The sequence below is a fragment of the Acanthaster planci genome, linkage group LG04, assembly GCF_054643075.1.
Source record: "Acanthaster planci isolate LZ-2023a linkage group LG04, COTS_SCS, whole genome shotgun sequence".
Lineage (NCBI taxonomy): Eukaryota > Metazoa > Echinodermata > Asteroidea > Valvatida > Acanthasteridae > Acanthaster > Acanthaster planci.
In genome coordinates, this window is record NC_141780.1 from 3,404,156 (window position 1) to 3,419,841 (window position 15,686).

Genomic DNA, 15,686 nt, shown 5'->3' on the forward strand with positions numbered 1-15,686 from the left:
CGCCTTGAGCAGAATCGGTTGAAAAGAGCTATGTTGGTCGGGAGTATTTATGTTGCTGGTCGCGACGCACTCGTAACGCAGGCATTTCATAGTCATTTGTGAACGAGCGAAGTGCAGTTCCGACCAAAGGAGCCGCCGTTGTTAGGAAAATTGCACCCTCTTTTGTTCCAACTCGGGGCTCATAGCAGTTTCCATCGTGTTTAAGTAGGGCGTATAGAATCAGCTCATAATATTGAGTAGTATCGCAGCGAGAAGGAAAGAGGTTCATTGCCTTCTGACATTTCACAGATTACTTCTCCAGCAATGACATTTTGTGAAGTTTGGGTAACACCTACTGAACACGTATTTTAGTGACGGGTTTTGTCCTGACACCGACGTATATTCATAAACTAATACTACTTATATGAGACGAAAGAGGGCCTGATGTAAAAATACTTGTGTAACTCATCAGATCAAAATAACTTCTTTGATATGAAGGAAGTGATCTTTCCAGCTGTTCCCCCTGTTGAAATGCCATTGCATAAACTTCAGTACCAGATTGCTTCCTTTAACGTTAGCCTTTCGCTTTTTGTTAATCTTTATGGCTATAGAGGAGGCAAAAATAAAACGTCTAAGTACACTATTTCAAGACATAGCTCGGGGAACTAAACTTTTTTTTCCCCAAGTTTTTTTTTCCTTTCGGCTAACATGCCCCCTGCACTTAACAAAAAGCCAAATTTAGCCGCCTTGAAAAAAGTTCGCGCCTGCTTCAAAAGCGCCTGGAATCTTATCGTTTAAACAGATAGCAACCGGCCGAACAAGTACAGGCTAACCCACATAATCCACTTAATGATGTTCTCCATTCCTTGCCCATTTCAGCCGAGAGATACCGGGGAGAGAGCACTTACCAGCGCGCCTGGCAAAATACACAAGCGTCGGGCCGCAATCTAGAGTGGCTTTGCCTGATCCCCTTACCGTGTTCTGTTCAATCCCTTTTCCGAGAGCCGAGCCGCCCTCTACCGGGCTAGATTGAATTAAGCTTCGACCCACGGGCACCAGGGACAGGCGCGGCATCGGAGGCTGTTTCCACAAAATATTACCGACAAGATAAACCGCTCCGTGAGGCGTATCGGGTGTTATGTTAATCTGAGATTACAGAACATATTGCCGGAACGGATGTCACTGGGGTGGGTTTTCCAATTTTTGTTATCATCTGATACCAGGCGACTGGATGAATTTATGGTATGTGGTTTTGGACATCATCTGGAGCAGATAATATGCGGTTTTAATCACTGTCTGAAGAGCATTTGCCATGCAGGGTTGAGCACGGCCGGTTTACCACGAGACCCTCCATTCACCAAATGGCTCTCAAGTTACTGCTAAAAATAGCATTTGAATAAAAATGTTGCCAAACAGATAACTTGACGTTTAAGGTACAATATGACATTGTGGAAACAATTCAAAACTCTCTTTTGAGCAAAAAGAGTATTGTTCACGCGGTTGTGAGAACTGGAGTTCGACAGTGGTACTTCGCTGTTGCCGCGTTACTATATCATTAACGGAAATGTTAATCGCACAGCATTGTGGGTAGCACTCCCATAGTGATACACTGAACGCATGTCGTCCGCACGCAGACTCATGTGAATGCGCGTGGATGAACAGATTCTATCCACTGAGACGTCGAAGAAATTACAGGAGGCGGGTGCGACAGGTAATCACGATAACCGAAATCATGCAGGTATCCTTGCATTATGGTTTGAGGCTAATTGAAATCTTGGGGACTACTAAAATAAATATTGAAAATGTTGAAATATTGGTCCGCCGGGATGCCAAAATAGTTCTATAACATGGATAGATGCATATTGATCAACATAGCCGAAGGATAAAGAGAACTGCAGTGAAGTGGAACAAATCAGAGTGAGTGAAACTAGGTCTATTATGTCTCCTGAGCGCTTCGAGTTACTGTGACACTGATTTCGAAGAGCAGATGTTTTGCCGTTTTGTAGATGATGGCATTCACATATGCATGACATTGCTCACTCTTTATAGCGACATGGCAGCGTTAATGAGCTACATCCTTTCGCTGCTAACCTGATACAGTCTGTTGACTTTATTTCAAGTTCACTTTCAAGTTGTCCTTGTATTCTAATAAGAGGAAATACACAGAGAAGACTTGTAAAACCCCGAACAAATACCGAGTAACGAGGAAGTAAACACGTCAAGTGAAGACAATTTTATTTTATGACCGCCTAAAAAGTACAATTTTTAAAGCAGACATATCCAATACATATATCTGTAATTTTTTTAATCGAAGACAACACGGGTACCCCGTGGGCGCTGTTTCAAATATATTCATGGTATTATATTTATTATACGATGAATATTCAAATGTACATTAGCACACAGCAGGGGTGTTCTACATCTTAGCTTGATAAAAGCCTTTCTTAAATGTCACTTCTTCTGTGACTTCAGCACCAAAGCTGCACCGCACGGTTTAACAAATAACCACCGAAATTTTATCTCCAAAGCATACCTCGGACAAACCAACTTTTGCTCTTGACATATATAATTCACTCGTGGCTGCGCGCGTATTGCGGAGTGCGTGCGGACATTTCATATTTTAGCTCTGTGTAGCAGGATGAATCATGCCGGTGCGGGGTGTACAGTCACCCCTTTAGTGTCACTTAAGTTATTTCCGTCGGAGAGCCCCGAAATAGCAGGCCGAGGGTCTCTTGAGGCTTGGGTTCCCCTTCTGTGCTTCCTCTTCACAGGTATCACAAACCCAATGGCCAATGTTATCGTTCAGCTCAAACGAGGAAGCAGAGCCTCTTCTTACCAACAGCAGTTGAATAGACGCGGTACACAACTGTACTGCTGTAAATTATTGCCACTCGCTCTGCCATGAGCCCGCCAATATCCTGCTCAGGAGATTCTGTCTCAATGTCAGGGTCTCTGACATTCATTTCTTTCTGATCAGATATTTCAGGAACGCAAGCATTGTTTTTCTTAAATTATGTGAAGTGGCGTGTCCCGGTTTTGGAGCCGTGGGAGGAAATTGATTTTCCCCTAAAAAACTCCCACTCAAAAAATTTGCACCATTAACAGTTTCAACTGTTTTCGAAAAAACGGGCGATGCTCTTTTAAAATGCTTATGCCTCTGACCTTCATTGTTTAGCATTACTTTACTATTTCTTTCGACAAAAAATGAATGAGTTGAATCAATTATTTTTGAAATAAATTTCATTCAAATTATCGGTCTAAAGCCGTCTTTCACGGGATGCGCCCATTCCTACCTTTATTGACAGAATATCAAATGACCGATTTAAGTTCTCATTGTTTGTAGTAACTCAGAACACGGAATAAGGTCACCGGGAAGATCAGTGTTTAGTGAGCACGCTTACCCTTGAAGAGCATGCAATTTAGTTCTCAATGCAGCTTTAGTCAATCTCCCCTTTCGACTTGATTTTCAAGTGAAGTTTTGGCATTTGAAGACACGGCCTTTTAATTGTTATGCTAATTCGAATTTTCGTATTTTACGAGCAAAATTGTGCTGTGGTCCAAGGCAGAAACCCGTTGTGACGTCACAGTAAGTGCGCCCGCATTCGTCAGAAAAAGCGTCGAAAATTTTGATTTTAAAGAGGATAATTTTTCAGAGGATAAAAAGTTCCATGAAACATGGTCCCATGAAAAATTCATATCATGGCCCCCTTTAAAAAAAGTTGTCAAAGAGTGGGAGGATAAAAAATATTGAACAAGCTCTACCAAATCAAAGTGTAGTCCTTAATTCAGAAAAATTATTTCGGCCAATGGTTACTAAACTTCTATTTCATTTGGGTAAAAAAAAATAATTTCCTCCGAACATGCATCTCAGCAATTGGTAGCATTTTCCTTGGCATAACCCAACAGTTAAGAATTATGCGAAAAGTCGGGTAAAACATTAATAAATCTGGACATTTATTTTGTCCCACCACCTTTCCCTTTGCGTTTGAGAGGAAAACAGCCTCTTTTGCAATGTAGATTAGTCCGAGTCTCAAGGAGCTTCTGCCCGTGACCTGACCCTCTTCCTGTCTCATGTGTGTGTACAAAATAAACGTCCCTAATAGTGATTGACTCCAATCGATACTTTGCATTTCCTTCATCCAGAAATAGCCCTCAGCATTGGATAAAAAACTGTGATAGTGATGCATATTTCATGAGTAATCGTCTTTAAACGGAGGCCGGTGAGTCCTTTCCTCGCGTCTTCCATCCTGTAACTAGGCTCCACCTGCCCTTGAAATTGTTTTGTCCGATTTTCAAAGGTTGCATTCCCAGTAACACATTTGCCTTTTCTATTTGCTGCATGCATGTTTGTATATATTGTATATATATACGTGAACTTATTTCAACGCTATAGCAGAACGAATGAAATTTAAATTGCTAAAGAGCTGCCAGTATCAAATCAAGCATTTAATGTATCCATTTGGGTAAAAAAAAATCCCCTTGGGCCATTTAATGGCACGAATGAATGTTATTCTTTAATCTCGCAGGAATCAATTGAAACTCTTTTGAGGTGGAGCTCAGTTGGGTCCGGGACACGATCTGGCAGCACTGGAAAGTAAGCGCGGAGACTCATCGATGACGACAACCAGCCGGCTCGAACCAACCCGGACGCGTGAATGCAGTCCAGTGTGAATGCACCAGATGTCTCGTGCAGGTCCACTGACTCACTAGTCAGCAAAACCAGACTGGGCAATTTGACAAGTCCACCACACAGTCACCGTAACATGCCGAGGGCAGCGCAGGGCAGGTAATTTGTTCTGTTAGCAAGCGGCGGTTGCAGCAGTAGCAAATCGTAGTCGCAGTCGTCGTTGTCGTCGCTGTCACCGTCGCTGTCACCTTGGCCACCATGGGAATCCCCCCTGTGTTGGCTGAGGTGGTCGTGGTACTACTGGCTGTTTATGACTACGGAGTGCGAGTGCGCGGGGTGAGTGCGGGGCCTGTGGAGAGCGTTCGGCTGACGGGCGATGTGGTTCTCGGTGGTCTCTTTCCAGTCCACGAGGGTGGTATCAACGGGTGCGGGCCTTTCGACCTCGGGGGTTACCAGAGACTGGAGGCCATGGTGTACGCCCTGGACTCGATCAACAACGACGACGACCTACTACCGGGCATCACGATCGGTGCCTATATACTGGATACGTGTAGCCGCGACACCTATGCACTGGAGCAAACCATGGAGTTTGTCACCTCCACCATCGCGAGGATAGACCTGAATGCTTTCACCTGCCCTAACGGGAGCAAGCCGGAGTACCAGCCCCCACAACCCACTATTGGCGTAGTGGGGGCAGCAAGTAGTCCAGTGTCCACCATGGTAGCTAACATTCTGCGCCTGTTCAAGGTGAGTCTCCAGAAACACGGGATATTCTTGTTCATCGAGCACCCTTGCCTCCAATACATGCTTCAGAAGACGTATTCATTACACTTGCCATTTGGAATCTTAAACGGCAATATATTTTAGCCCTACAATTGCATTAATTGAGATAACTGAATGTTTTGTATCGCTATAGTTTCCATTGTTTGTCATAATAGTAGTGGTTCTGTGTGAATTTGTAGTATTGGCAAAACATTTAATGAAACAAACTAAAAGACAGGATATGACAGGACTATGTTTTGACAGAGTTGAAAAACTTACAAATGTGAATTACGAAAACTTGTAAAAAAGTGCTATCCGCCAATCACGTGTTATCACAGTCATGACGAAAGAACTGCAAAGTACGTTCATCTTTAACCAGTAGGGAAAAGACTTAGCAAACTGCTCTCCGCCAAACGTCACCGACGGTTCAAGCGTCTTCTTGCGTCCATCTTTCTTAATAAAATCCAGAGATTTGCTCAGTTTATAACATCATTGCCGGTAGATGAAAAAAAAAATCTTCAAGCACAGTCACACACTGAAACACAAAGCCAGATATTGCAATAGAAAATTTATACTGAGAAAAGATATTAAATATGCCCCCCCAAAAAAAAATGGACAGCATGAGAGTGGCCCTCGATAACCCAATGGTTCAACGGTATTAATGTGGCGCTTGCCTTTCTGTTTTTCACGCGCACATCAGGATAGTATTTTCGCTAATGCACCCACCCTGATAATGGTCTATAAAGCTCTTCAAGACTCGGGGGAAGAGTGATTGTTTCCCTGTGCATCTTCGGCTCATCCATCAAGTTCGCGATTCAAACGAGCATGATTTCTTCAGGTACAGTAATTCTAGACGGTCCGGGGGCCTAAGATTGAAATCACCGCTTTTCATTATCTGACTCACGTTGTTACATTCAGTAAGTGCTTTATTAGCATAATGCTGGTGACGTGAGTTTCAACCTCAGAGTAGTTTTCCGTGTCGAGCATTTGCGGACAGAAATTCTGGAGACTTTGTTTTGCGTTGCACTTTGTTCGACAAACATGGCAACGCATTGGTCTTTAATCTCTGCTTTAAACTCACGTATGTCATTTACTTTCTACGTTTAGGCCTATACCCTTAAACTGAAAATAACTGATTTCCTTGTGGCATGCCATAACATTTCTATTTTGGCAACGTCAGAAGTATTTCGCTTTCCCTATTCCACAGTCACGACTCTAAAGGTCTCCCCGTCTGGAGATACTGAATAGCTCTGCCCTCTAACTCGGCTAGGATTGTTTCTCGTTTCCCTATTTGGGTGCAACGAAGCGTGGTGTTCCCGAGCTTTTCATTGCTCAACGAAGTCGGCCAAGCGCTGTCGAGCGTGACCCATGCAATACCATAGAAACATTATCGAATTGCCTGGGCGAACAGAGAGTAGGGGTTCCTCAAAACACGCATGAGATGTATTGACAGCCAACTAAGTGGACCCTTGTGGAGAGCAACCTATTTAGAATTGAAACCGCCGAGAACAAAAATGAACAGACAACAAAACAACAAAAGCATGGCGGTTGGATTTGTTGGTCTGATACGATGCCAGCTTCAGAGCGTCTGCACAGTGTGGCGCGCTATCCGGCTTCATGACCTTCCTTTACTTTTATTTCTAAGGGTACCGGGACAATTTCAATTTCTGCCGCACAGGGCTTATCCACTACGAACACAGGGCGAGGGATCCCCTCGTTTTCTCTGTTTTCTCAGAAGGACACAATCTACATTCAGAACAGAAAAAGAGCCCTTTTGAGCTTGTTGTAGTTGTGTTCTATAAACAAACGACACTGCATTCGATTTGGATGCTTCTATATTTTTTTGAACAGATAAAATCAGAGAAAACGCGTTTTCCGTAGATGTGCTCTTTAAGGGGAGAAAGTTTCTGCTAATGACCCAAGCTTTAACAAAATGAGACCTGCTTTGCCAGAGTCCATCTTGAGTAATCGGCCTGAAAGTAAATCTTACAGGGAACGATTCAGAGGGAAGTGTCTACGTTTTCAGCCTGATGGTGAAATGTCTACTTTTCATCAGGAGATAGGAAACTGACTTACCAAATGACACATCGGCACGAAGATCTGTTACAAATATATGCAAACTAAAAACAAACAAATACAGGGGAATACTGCCGTAAGACGCACGTCGAGCCCTCACACTGTAAACTATGACTACTTGAAATTTTCAAGTTGTCTGCAGTTCGAATTAACCAAAAAAATGGCCGTGTGTTTGGAAAAACATCAACTGCAAATCATTGTTCATAGTGAGAAGGCTAAGTGCTTCAACGCGCAAACGCATTACTGCTGATTTACATGTCGGTGTCAAGCACACAGGAGGCTTTTTAATACGTTATTTTTGGAAATAATACGTGTATTCAATTTCAAGGCTATGTGCTGAGTGCATATCCAAGAATAATATATTTATACTTATTACTTTAGCAACAGGAAGTATGGAGGAAAATGTCATCTACACCGTTGGAGGTGGAAATGATGGCTGGCGGAGTTTTAGGCACACGTTCTCTTATTGTGCATTTCTTTTTTGTTTGAAAAATATGTATTTATATCGACTTTCATGGCTGTGAACAGATACGAAACTGAGTTAAAGTAAAAATAGCAAATGTTACCACTGGAGAAGGACGGAGAATACGGGGGAACATTCATATTTTGGAAATTCACAGGTTTTATTGGACTTTTCTACCGACAGCAGTTGAGATTTGTTGCTCAATTTATAATTGATGATTAGGCAAAGGTATTAGTTGAACGAATCTGTGCTGTTTACTGCTCCATCTGGGTTGATAAAAAGAAAGTGAATTAAAGGTGAATGATAGACTCGCCCAAGCACAAAAAACTACAGACGGAGAGCAAAGTCGATAAACTATATGTTATCTGGATAACGAAAGCAAATAAATTAAGACAGAACTAATCTATCTGTAACCCATGTAATACAGACAGCGGACAATGGAGACTGAGTTAGATTTCAGGGAGTACAAGGCAATATACTCTGCAAATTTCCAGTCGAATTTGCCCTGTGTTATTTAAAACCACAATCAACCATCAATATTGCGCTTGCCGTGGTTTCGAATCACCGCGACAACATCCGAATGCCTCAACACCAACATCAATTGGAGAGAGAGGAAAAAACGACATTGGCGGGAGAGCACAAATTAAAGTCGAGGAACGGGGCGTTATGAGTGGTAACATATGGTGAGATCAGTTGGATGGTGGGAAAACATATTTTGTGAAAACAATTATAGTCAGGAGATATTCGTTGCATCTGGTGTGCCATTCATACACAAAAGATTGATTACAATGACAAAACGCACCTCCTCTGATTCCCACGATGGATTCTGTAGCCGTTTGGTGTGCAATATTTTTGTTTGTGCCGTTTACTGTTCCTGATGACTGTCGTTTGCTCGTGAAAGACAACCAGTTCTCGTTGTCAAGTAATCATGTTTTAAACAGGATAAAATAGATTGGAGGATTTTTAAATGTAATAGTTTTCTGAAGGTTATTCCTTTTCAGCGACCATGTATTAAACTGTAAATAGATAAGTCAAGCTATCAGTAGTTCGGCCATGGCGTGCGACTTTTGTCTTTTGGTTCTAAAAAAAGGATGAACCAGCTTTCGGAAGGCTGGAGTGAAATATTAGACAAGTCAAGTTTTAATATCCGGCGTTCTGGACCGGTGGAGGTAGATAATACGACCCATTAGAGTCACTCGGGGTGATTTCGCAAGCCAATACTCTTTAAAACACCCTTTATGGAAGAAGTTATTAATTTAAGAGGGAAACATGGGACGAGCAGAGTTGATGTCGCGGGGAAATGAAATTATTCAAAACCGCACGGAGGAATTTCTTGGAGACTATAGGGAGACACGACTAGTTGAGACAATATGCCAGTGCTAACGTGAATACCTCATACATGCATAACGTGTACAAAGCATAGTCCGGCGTGGGTACCAACTTCAATGGCTATGTGCTCAACTAACCTTGACCACTGCATAAAACAATGGTTTGGCCGACTGCCTGATTCCAGCCTCCATGATTATTATTGTTAGAACGACAGTTGAGACAGTACTGGGACAGTACACTAATTCAAGCGATAACTTCTACTGGGCTTATTATCATAAAAAGTGCCCCACAGTTTATTTTGAAAAGATGAGAGTTTTTAAAATGGCAGGATTGTGTAAATATAGGCCAGGATCAACTCCTGGTTTGGGGGCCTTTCGTCCAAGGGCAGAATCGATCAATTTACACTTCAAAAATTGTCCTAAGTGCCCTTTTGATGTCATCTGAAAAATACCTGCGTGCAGGGTTGGTAAATATCACTTTTTGGGAGGGGGTGTTTTGTGTTAACAATTAAAATGTAATTGGTCAATTCCTCCGAAAATTGAAAAGAAAAGGAAAGATTAAGGACAAGACAATATTTTTTTCTGCGCAACTCCAGTGATGTTGGTTTGTATGTTTAATTTGGGCCCTGAATTTTGATGATTTTACACTGAGTTTTTTAATGGGCGGGGCTTGAACTAGTTCAAGGCTCCCTGTGCGATATAGACACTACCCGATGTTATTTCAATTGTGCCCCGTGTTCGTTCGATACTGCATGTTCATTCAACAACGCACAGTATTCATCCAACACCAAACAGAGTTATTTCACCTCTAGACTGTATTAATTCAACATTATTCCGTATTTATTCAATACTACAAGACATTATTACCATAATGGATTCATTCAATACCACACGATTTGCAGTGTCGTCACGACACAGCCACGAGTACTGTAACTCGGGTACCAAAAAGAAAAGATGTTTGGCCCGTCTGCAAGCGAGGGAAGCGGAACAGAGGAACGTATTGATCACATTATTTTGGTTTTAGAGATGTCAATGTTGTTTCTCCCTGCATGAATTAAACACAACGGCAATGGAACAATTTTCAACTTTTCAAGTGGGGGCAAGTTATGAGACCATCAGGCATCAACCATTAATAGACCGATCCATTTAGCCCCGACCCATTATAGGGCCTGCCAAACGTATAGGGGGTCATGGGGGCCACTAGCCCCTGCACCCCGCATCCGTCGCCACTGATATTACACACCAAACACAGGCAAATACCTCCCGGTGACTGAGCGATATGCAAGTCCTGGAAATGAGTATTGTCCTTGTCAGTGTGATGTACAGTTGTATCAAATAGTGGAAACTATCCAGGGACACACTGCGCCCTCTGGAAATCCTGAAGTTGTGTACCAACATGTATTACGTGCTGTGGCTTTTCTAAAATTATCTTCCACAAAATGGAATCGTGTCCGTACCATTTAATTTTGTCTCAGCCAAGGGCAGCTTGTTCGTCCTCGAATGTACTCTCACGAAACCTTCATTATACTCATAGCCAACAGCGACATAACGATCGAGGAGGAATGTGTTAAAGTGTACGAGCTTGAACCTTCTGACATCCTGAGGGCTTTTACCCCCTTGCTCAGAAGAAAGGGACCTCCATCAGAGCAACTCAGTTTTGCATTTTTAAGGGTGAAAAAAGAGTAAGGTTTCAAGAAAGGCCTTACATCCCACCGCTCATAACATTCTAAGTGCCGCTTCTGTGAGAGTACTCTTACTTCTCTTTAGCCTGTGGGCTGAAATACCCGAGTACTCATTTCCTGATTGTACTTTGTGAAAAATATAGACCGGTACAACATACAAGCATCCCCTTAACATTTATTTCTGCCTTGGTCGAATATTCCTTCCTTGGGGTTTGAGGCAGATCTCTATAAATGACGTACATGCATGTACCCGATTCACCACGCTAAAGCAAGGTGCACCCGCGTAAACATCTTCTGCGCTGTGTTCCCTGTTAAGCCTGCCTTGGAGCTGTCAAAAATTGAAGGGAAAATCCTTCGTTTTTGTTTTTTCCCTCCGTCTGTCTCTTCCCTAATGGCTATAAGCTACGTACCTTCAAATGCAACAGCCGTTGTACCCGTATCGTGCAAGCACAGCTAATTAAACAATACCTGACGACGTTATCGTTGAGGAGAATGTTGAATGTGCTCAACGGACAACAAACAGAGAATTCATCAAACTCTTTTGGAGCCAATTTTAGTACGGCTAACTGTAGACCTACTTCAACAAAATGTTAGCCAAAACAGTTCGGAATCCTCCAATTTTAACAAACATTTTCACACACCCTAATGGTCATTGATGTCGACTTAACAAAAAGCGAAGTGTAGTGTATTGCTATCCTAGTTGTCCGTTAATGTGATTCTGTACCGCATTTAAGATAAAAACCACATAGTTTTGAACACGCTCAGACAATTAGTCAAAGAGCTCTCGTGTCCTATGATAAGAAAGCAGCTAGCGATAAGTTGTCTTCTGATAACCTTGAGCTCTGTTAACTCCAAATGTAATTACGATTATTCAAAACGAATGTGGCAGGGATTCGGGAAAATGAGACCTTTTTTAGACTGCAGAAATCCAATCAAGATCCTGGAATCTAAAGCCAAATGAATTCGCCAAACATTGCGATACCAAAACATTCCTTACTTTAAATCTGAAAAAGGCAAATTTATTTGACATTCTGAAGCTAGACTGTAATACAAACTCGGATTCTCGAAGTCCCATTCTCTCATATTCCATTCCATTTTAGAAATCCACTCAAATGGACAACGTTTTCAGTGTGACTATGTAATGTTTAAAGTAGAATGGGAGCAAACATTTCTGTCCGTAAGCTGGACCTGAGGAGTTCAATAGGAGCGCCCATTTTTTGGAAGAATTTTGCGAACGATTAAGAAGTTCAGAGTATTTCCTGATGCCTATTATGCACACCAATTAAACCGCAACTGGGTAACTGTTGCCACAACCTTTCGTCACTGTCAATGCAAACATCCTATGCTTATACAGTGGTGTGCAAAATTATTTGAACACTTGGCACATTTGAGACTGGAGTTGCTTGTAGTGAAATAAGCCAGTTATCTAATGTTTTCAAATGTAAGGATGTATTATCCAGACACTATAGTAACAAACTGCTATTTCGTTCACCTCTTGCTCGTTATTTTGCAGTTTGTTTGTTTGTTTGTCCGCATCAATTGCAGTGCTCTTTCCGCGCGTTGGAGATTTGAAATTCTTCATGGTGAAGGTGGCAAGTAGAGGAAATAGATTTGTTGTAGGACCATACAACATATCTCTGTTGTGAGTATATGTGTGTGTGGTTCTGATAAGAACTGGAGGGTGCTTGACGTTTGGTATGGTATGCTCTGTCCATCAACGGGAGACTGGCTGGCAAGCTTTGGTGGTCATCAGCAGCAACAACCTTTTGTCAACAACGTATGCATAAAATTTTAACATACATGTATTTATGAAAATCTCCTATGTAGCGGAAAGGGTACATAAAGCCATCCAAACTTATAACCCGGAGCACAGATTACAGCTTGAACATGACAGAGGGCAAAGAAGGAACTTACAACCGAGCAAAGGGCACAAATAAAGGCCTTCTCTGATGATGGATGGTGCTACCGATCAATAACCACAGACATAAATTGCAACCCAAGCTCTGTAAAACACACTTTGGACAGGTTTGTGGACAACAATGCCAACACCGTGAGGGGAAACGCAGGAAGAAGAAACTTCAGAGAGACATTGCCGAAGTCTTGGATACCGGAGAAGAAGCTCAAGGGAGCTTCGAGGTGACATCAACAGCTTGCTGACTGATGGTGTTACAGTTGCTTCATGAACTGTGCGTCGGAGGTTGATAGAAAAAGGACTTGGCGACAGAGTAGCAACTAAGAAGCCATCATGTAGGGAGAACAATAGAGTGAAACGTCTGAATTTTGCTAAGAAATACAAGCATTGGACGAAGGAGTGTTGGTCTAAAGTCCTATAGACTAGTTTATGAATCTAAATTTGAACAGTTCGGAACCAAAAGGAGAGTGTGTACGCAGAATGTCAAGTGTTCGAATAATTTTGCACATGTACATGCATCCAAGCACTAATGTTGAAAATAAAAACATTTCTTGAATATATATATATCTATATCTATACTGTACTGATTGCCATTTCATCACAGGGAACTAAAACACATGTACGCGTACACTCTACCTAAAATATGCCGCGTTGAAATAATTTTGCTCTCCGTTGTAGTTTGAAGCAAATTTTGCAAAGGGTGATAAAATGTTACCCGACCTGGCCAACAGTTGGTGTGTAATTCATAAGAGTATGTACTGTTTCATCAATTTAATTGTTTGCCAAAAGCAGCCTTTGTTCGAAAAGATGAAACAGTGATGATTTTGCGGAAAACAATCCCATTGGCAGTAAATTTATGGACCAGTGGAACTATATAGGTGAAGGGATACGTTCTTGAGGGGGGAAAAGGGAACATTCCCAAATGTTACCCCCCCCCCATATCGTGTTTAGTGTTTTGAGGCTGGTGGAAGGTTTCATGATTCCCGGAAGCTTTGCCGGCACACAAAAAGGTCACTAAAATGTCAGGAACAGAGAACCGATTTCGTGCAGCCCATTGTGTGTTGCAAGCCGATGTTAAAAAGAAAGAATACATGTTTACCTATATGCAGAGTTTGATTAGAAATCTATTTTGGGCTGTCCCTATATTCAGAGTCATTCGGCAGCTGGCTTCAATTCCAATGTGTCTTTTTTTCGGGCATGAATTTGTGATGCGGGAGCCGTAACAAAACAACCGACAGAATAAAATATTGGAAAATCGATCATGCGCCCAGACAACAATAAAACTGAGGATACCTAAACACCTGAAGATAGCCGCGTTCCGCGAGGCAAATATGATACAACATTCATCGGTCCAATCATTGATTGCCAATATACAGCGCACCATGGTCCTTGTCTCTGTGTTAAACAATAGCTCATCGCTGGAAAACAAAAATACCCAGCATCCAGCATACCGTGCATGCATGCCAAGTACCGCACGTGTACTCTGTTTGCAAAATTTAGGAGGCATTGAATTCTAATGGTGCCATGGGTTGATTCACGTGTGCTGTAGATATATCTTGAATTGAATGTGTGTGTTTTTTGTTTTTGTTCTCCATTACGGAACCCGGTTTGATATTAATCGTATTTTACACGTATTCCTTCCTTTTATACATGAAGCAGATATTGATTTCCTGATTTATCTTTATTTTTGTGTGTAGGCGGGGCCTGGTAAGTCTATCCCTCGGAAATAGGCGGATTGCCAGCAGGGTTGTTTGGTTTACTTTGTGTATGCGTTTGGTGTTATTTGACTAAACTATTCTTGTCGAATCCTGGCCCCACCCTTCTACTCCTCCAAAAATATTGCTTGTTGCATGAGTCGAAATCGTAAACCCAGATACCGACCCTTCGATATTTCCAGGCAGTGTGCTCGGGCTAATTTTACGTAGAGCATCGCAACAGTTCTTAATTAAAGTCTCATGTTCTTGCAATCGTGTAATTTGAGTCTCAGTTTCTTTTGGTACCGAAGTTGGTTCGAAGGACGTTCTGAAGACAGGAAGTTTTCGTTGACAGACCGGTACACTTATATCTGTCATGCCTCTTGTTGGTGTCTTTTCAGTGTACCTGTATATCCTTGTTTTGAGCATTAGTTTTGACTGTATCCCGGAATTGTCAGCTCAAACGTATACAAGTTTGAGAAGCATCTCAATCTTAAACGTTGTCGTGTTAGGAGGATGAACCATGCCATTCCAAACTAATATGCTGGCTCTATTATTTCCATTGTGATTAGTTCCATGCATTTTTAATGTGACAAGTTGGAAATTAAATAAATAACACCTCCACGTAACAGTGACGAGCGATGTCATCATCCAGTCTGTAAGTCCCTGATGCAGTGGCATATCCAGGATTTTTGAGTAAGGCCTTTGATATTTTTCTCTCCCAACATCTTGTCGAATAAGTCCGACTGAGTCGCATTCGCTGTTGAATTTGTCCCACATGACACAAAAAGATAGATAGTTCGCTGTCCACATTATTTCTACAACTATTAAGATCCTTGTACTAGGGATATAGGATATATTGCTGTTATTCATCGATGTATCATAAAAATATATTTTTCAACTGAATGCCACGAGACAGACGACAATCACTCTCAATAATGTCACAGGGTGCAATCCAACAAAGCTTTTTATCCATAGTTACTAAACCGAGGACTTCAGACGGGAAATATTTAGGACAACCTATGTGTAAGCAAAATACTGAGGGAAATATTTTGTGCCACTGGAGGGCTCCACTACTGATTAATCACGTGGGGCCCACCGCTACAACAAATACACATCGTCCTGGTAAAGTAAATCCCCCACAGTGGTCTGGAAAGAGTAAA

General features: G+C 41.9%; 1 protein-coding gene across 5 annotated transcripts in view; it reads left to right on the plus strand.

The window, feature by feature from the left end:
* Nucleotides 1–15,686, plus strand: part of LOC110983691 (metabotropic glutamate receptor 7-like) — a 48,666-nt gene that overhangs the window by 10,004 nt on the left and 22,976 nt on the right. For 2 of the 5 annotated variants that reach the window (XM_022243155.2, XM_022243153.2), the window contains exon 2: nt 4,506–5,353. In XM_022243155.2, coding sequence (XP_022098847.1) covers nt 4,865–5,353 — 489 coding nt within the window. In that variant the 5' untranslated portion in view covers nt 4,506–4,864. Of the gene's footprint in view, nt 1–1,096; nt 1,222–1,612; nt 1,691–4,505; nt 5,354–15,686 lie in introns of those variants that run through there. The other 3 variants (XM_022243154.2, XM_087136022.1, XM_087136021.1) reach the window with 3 other exon arrangements.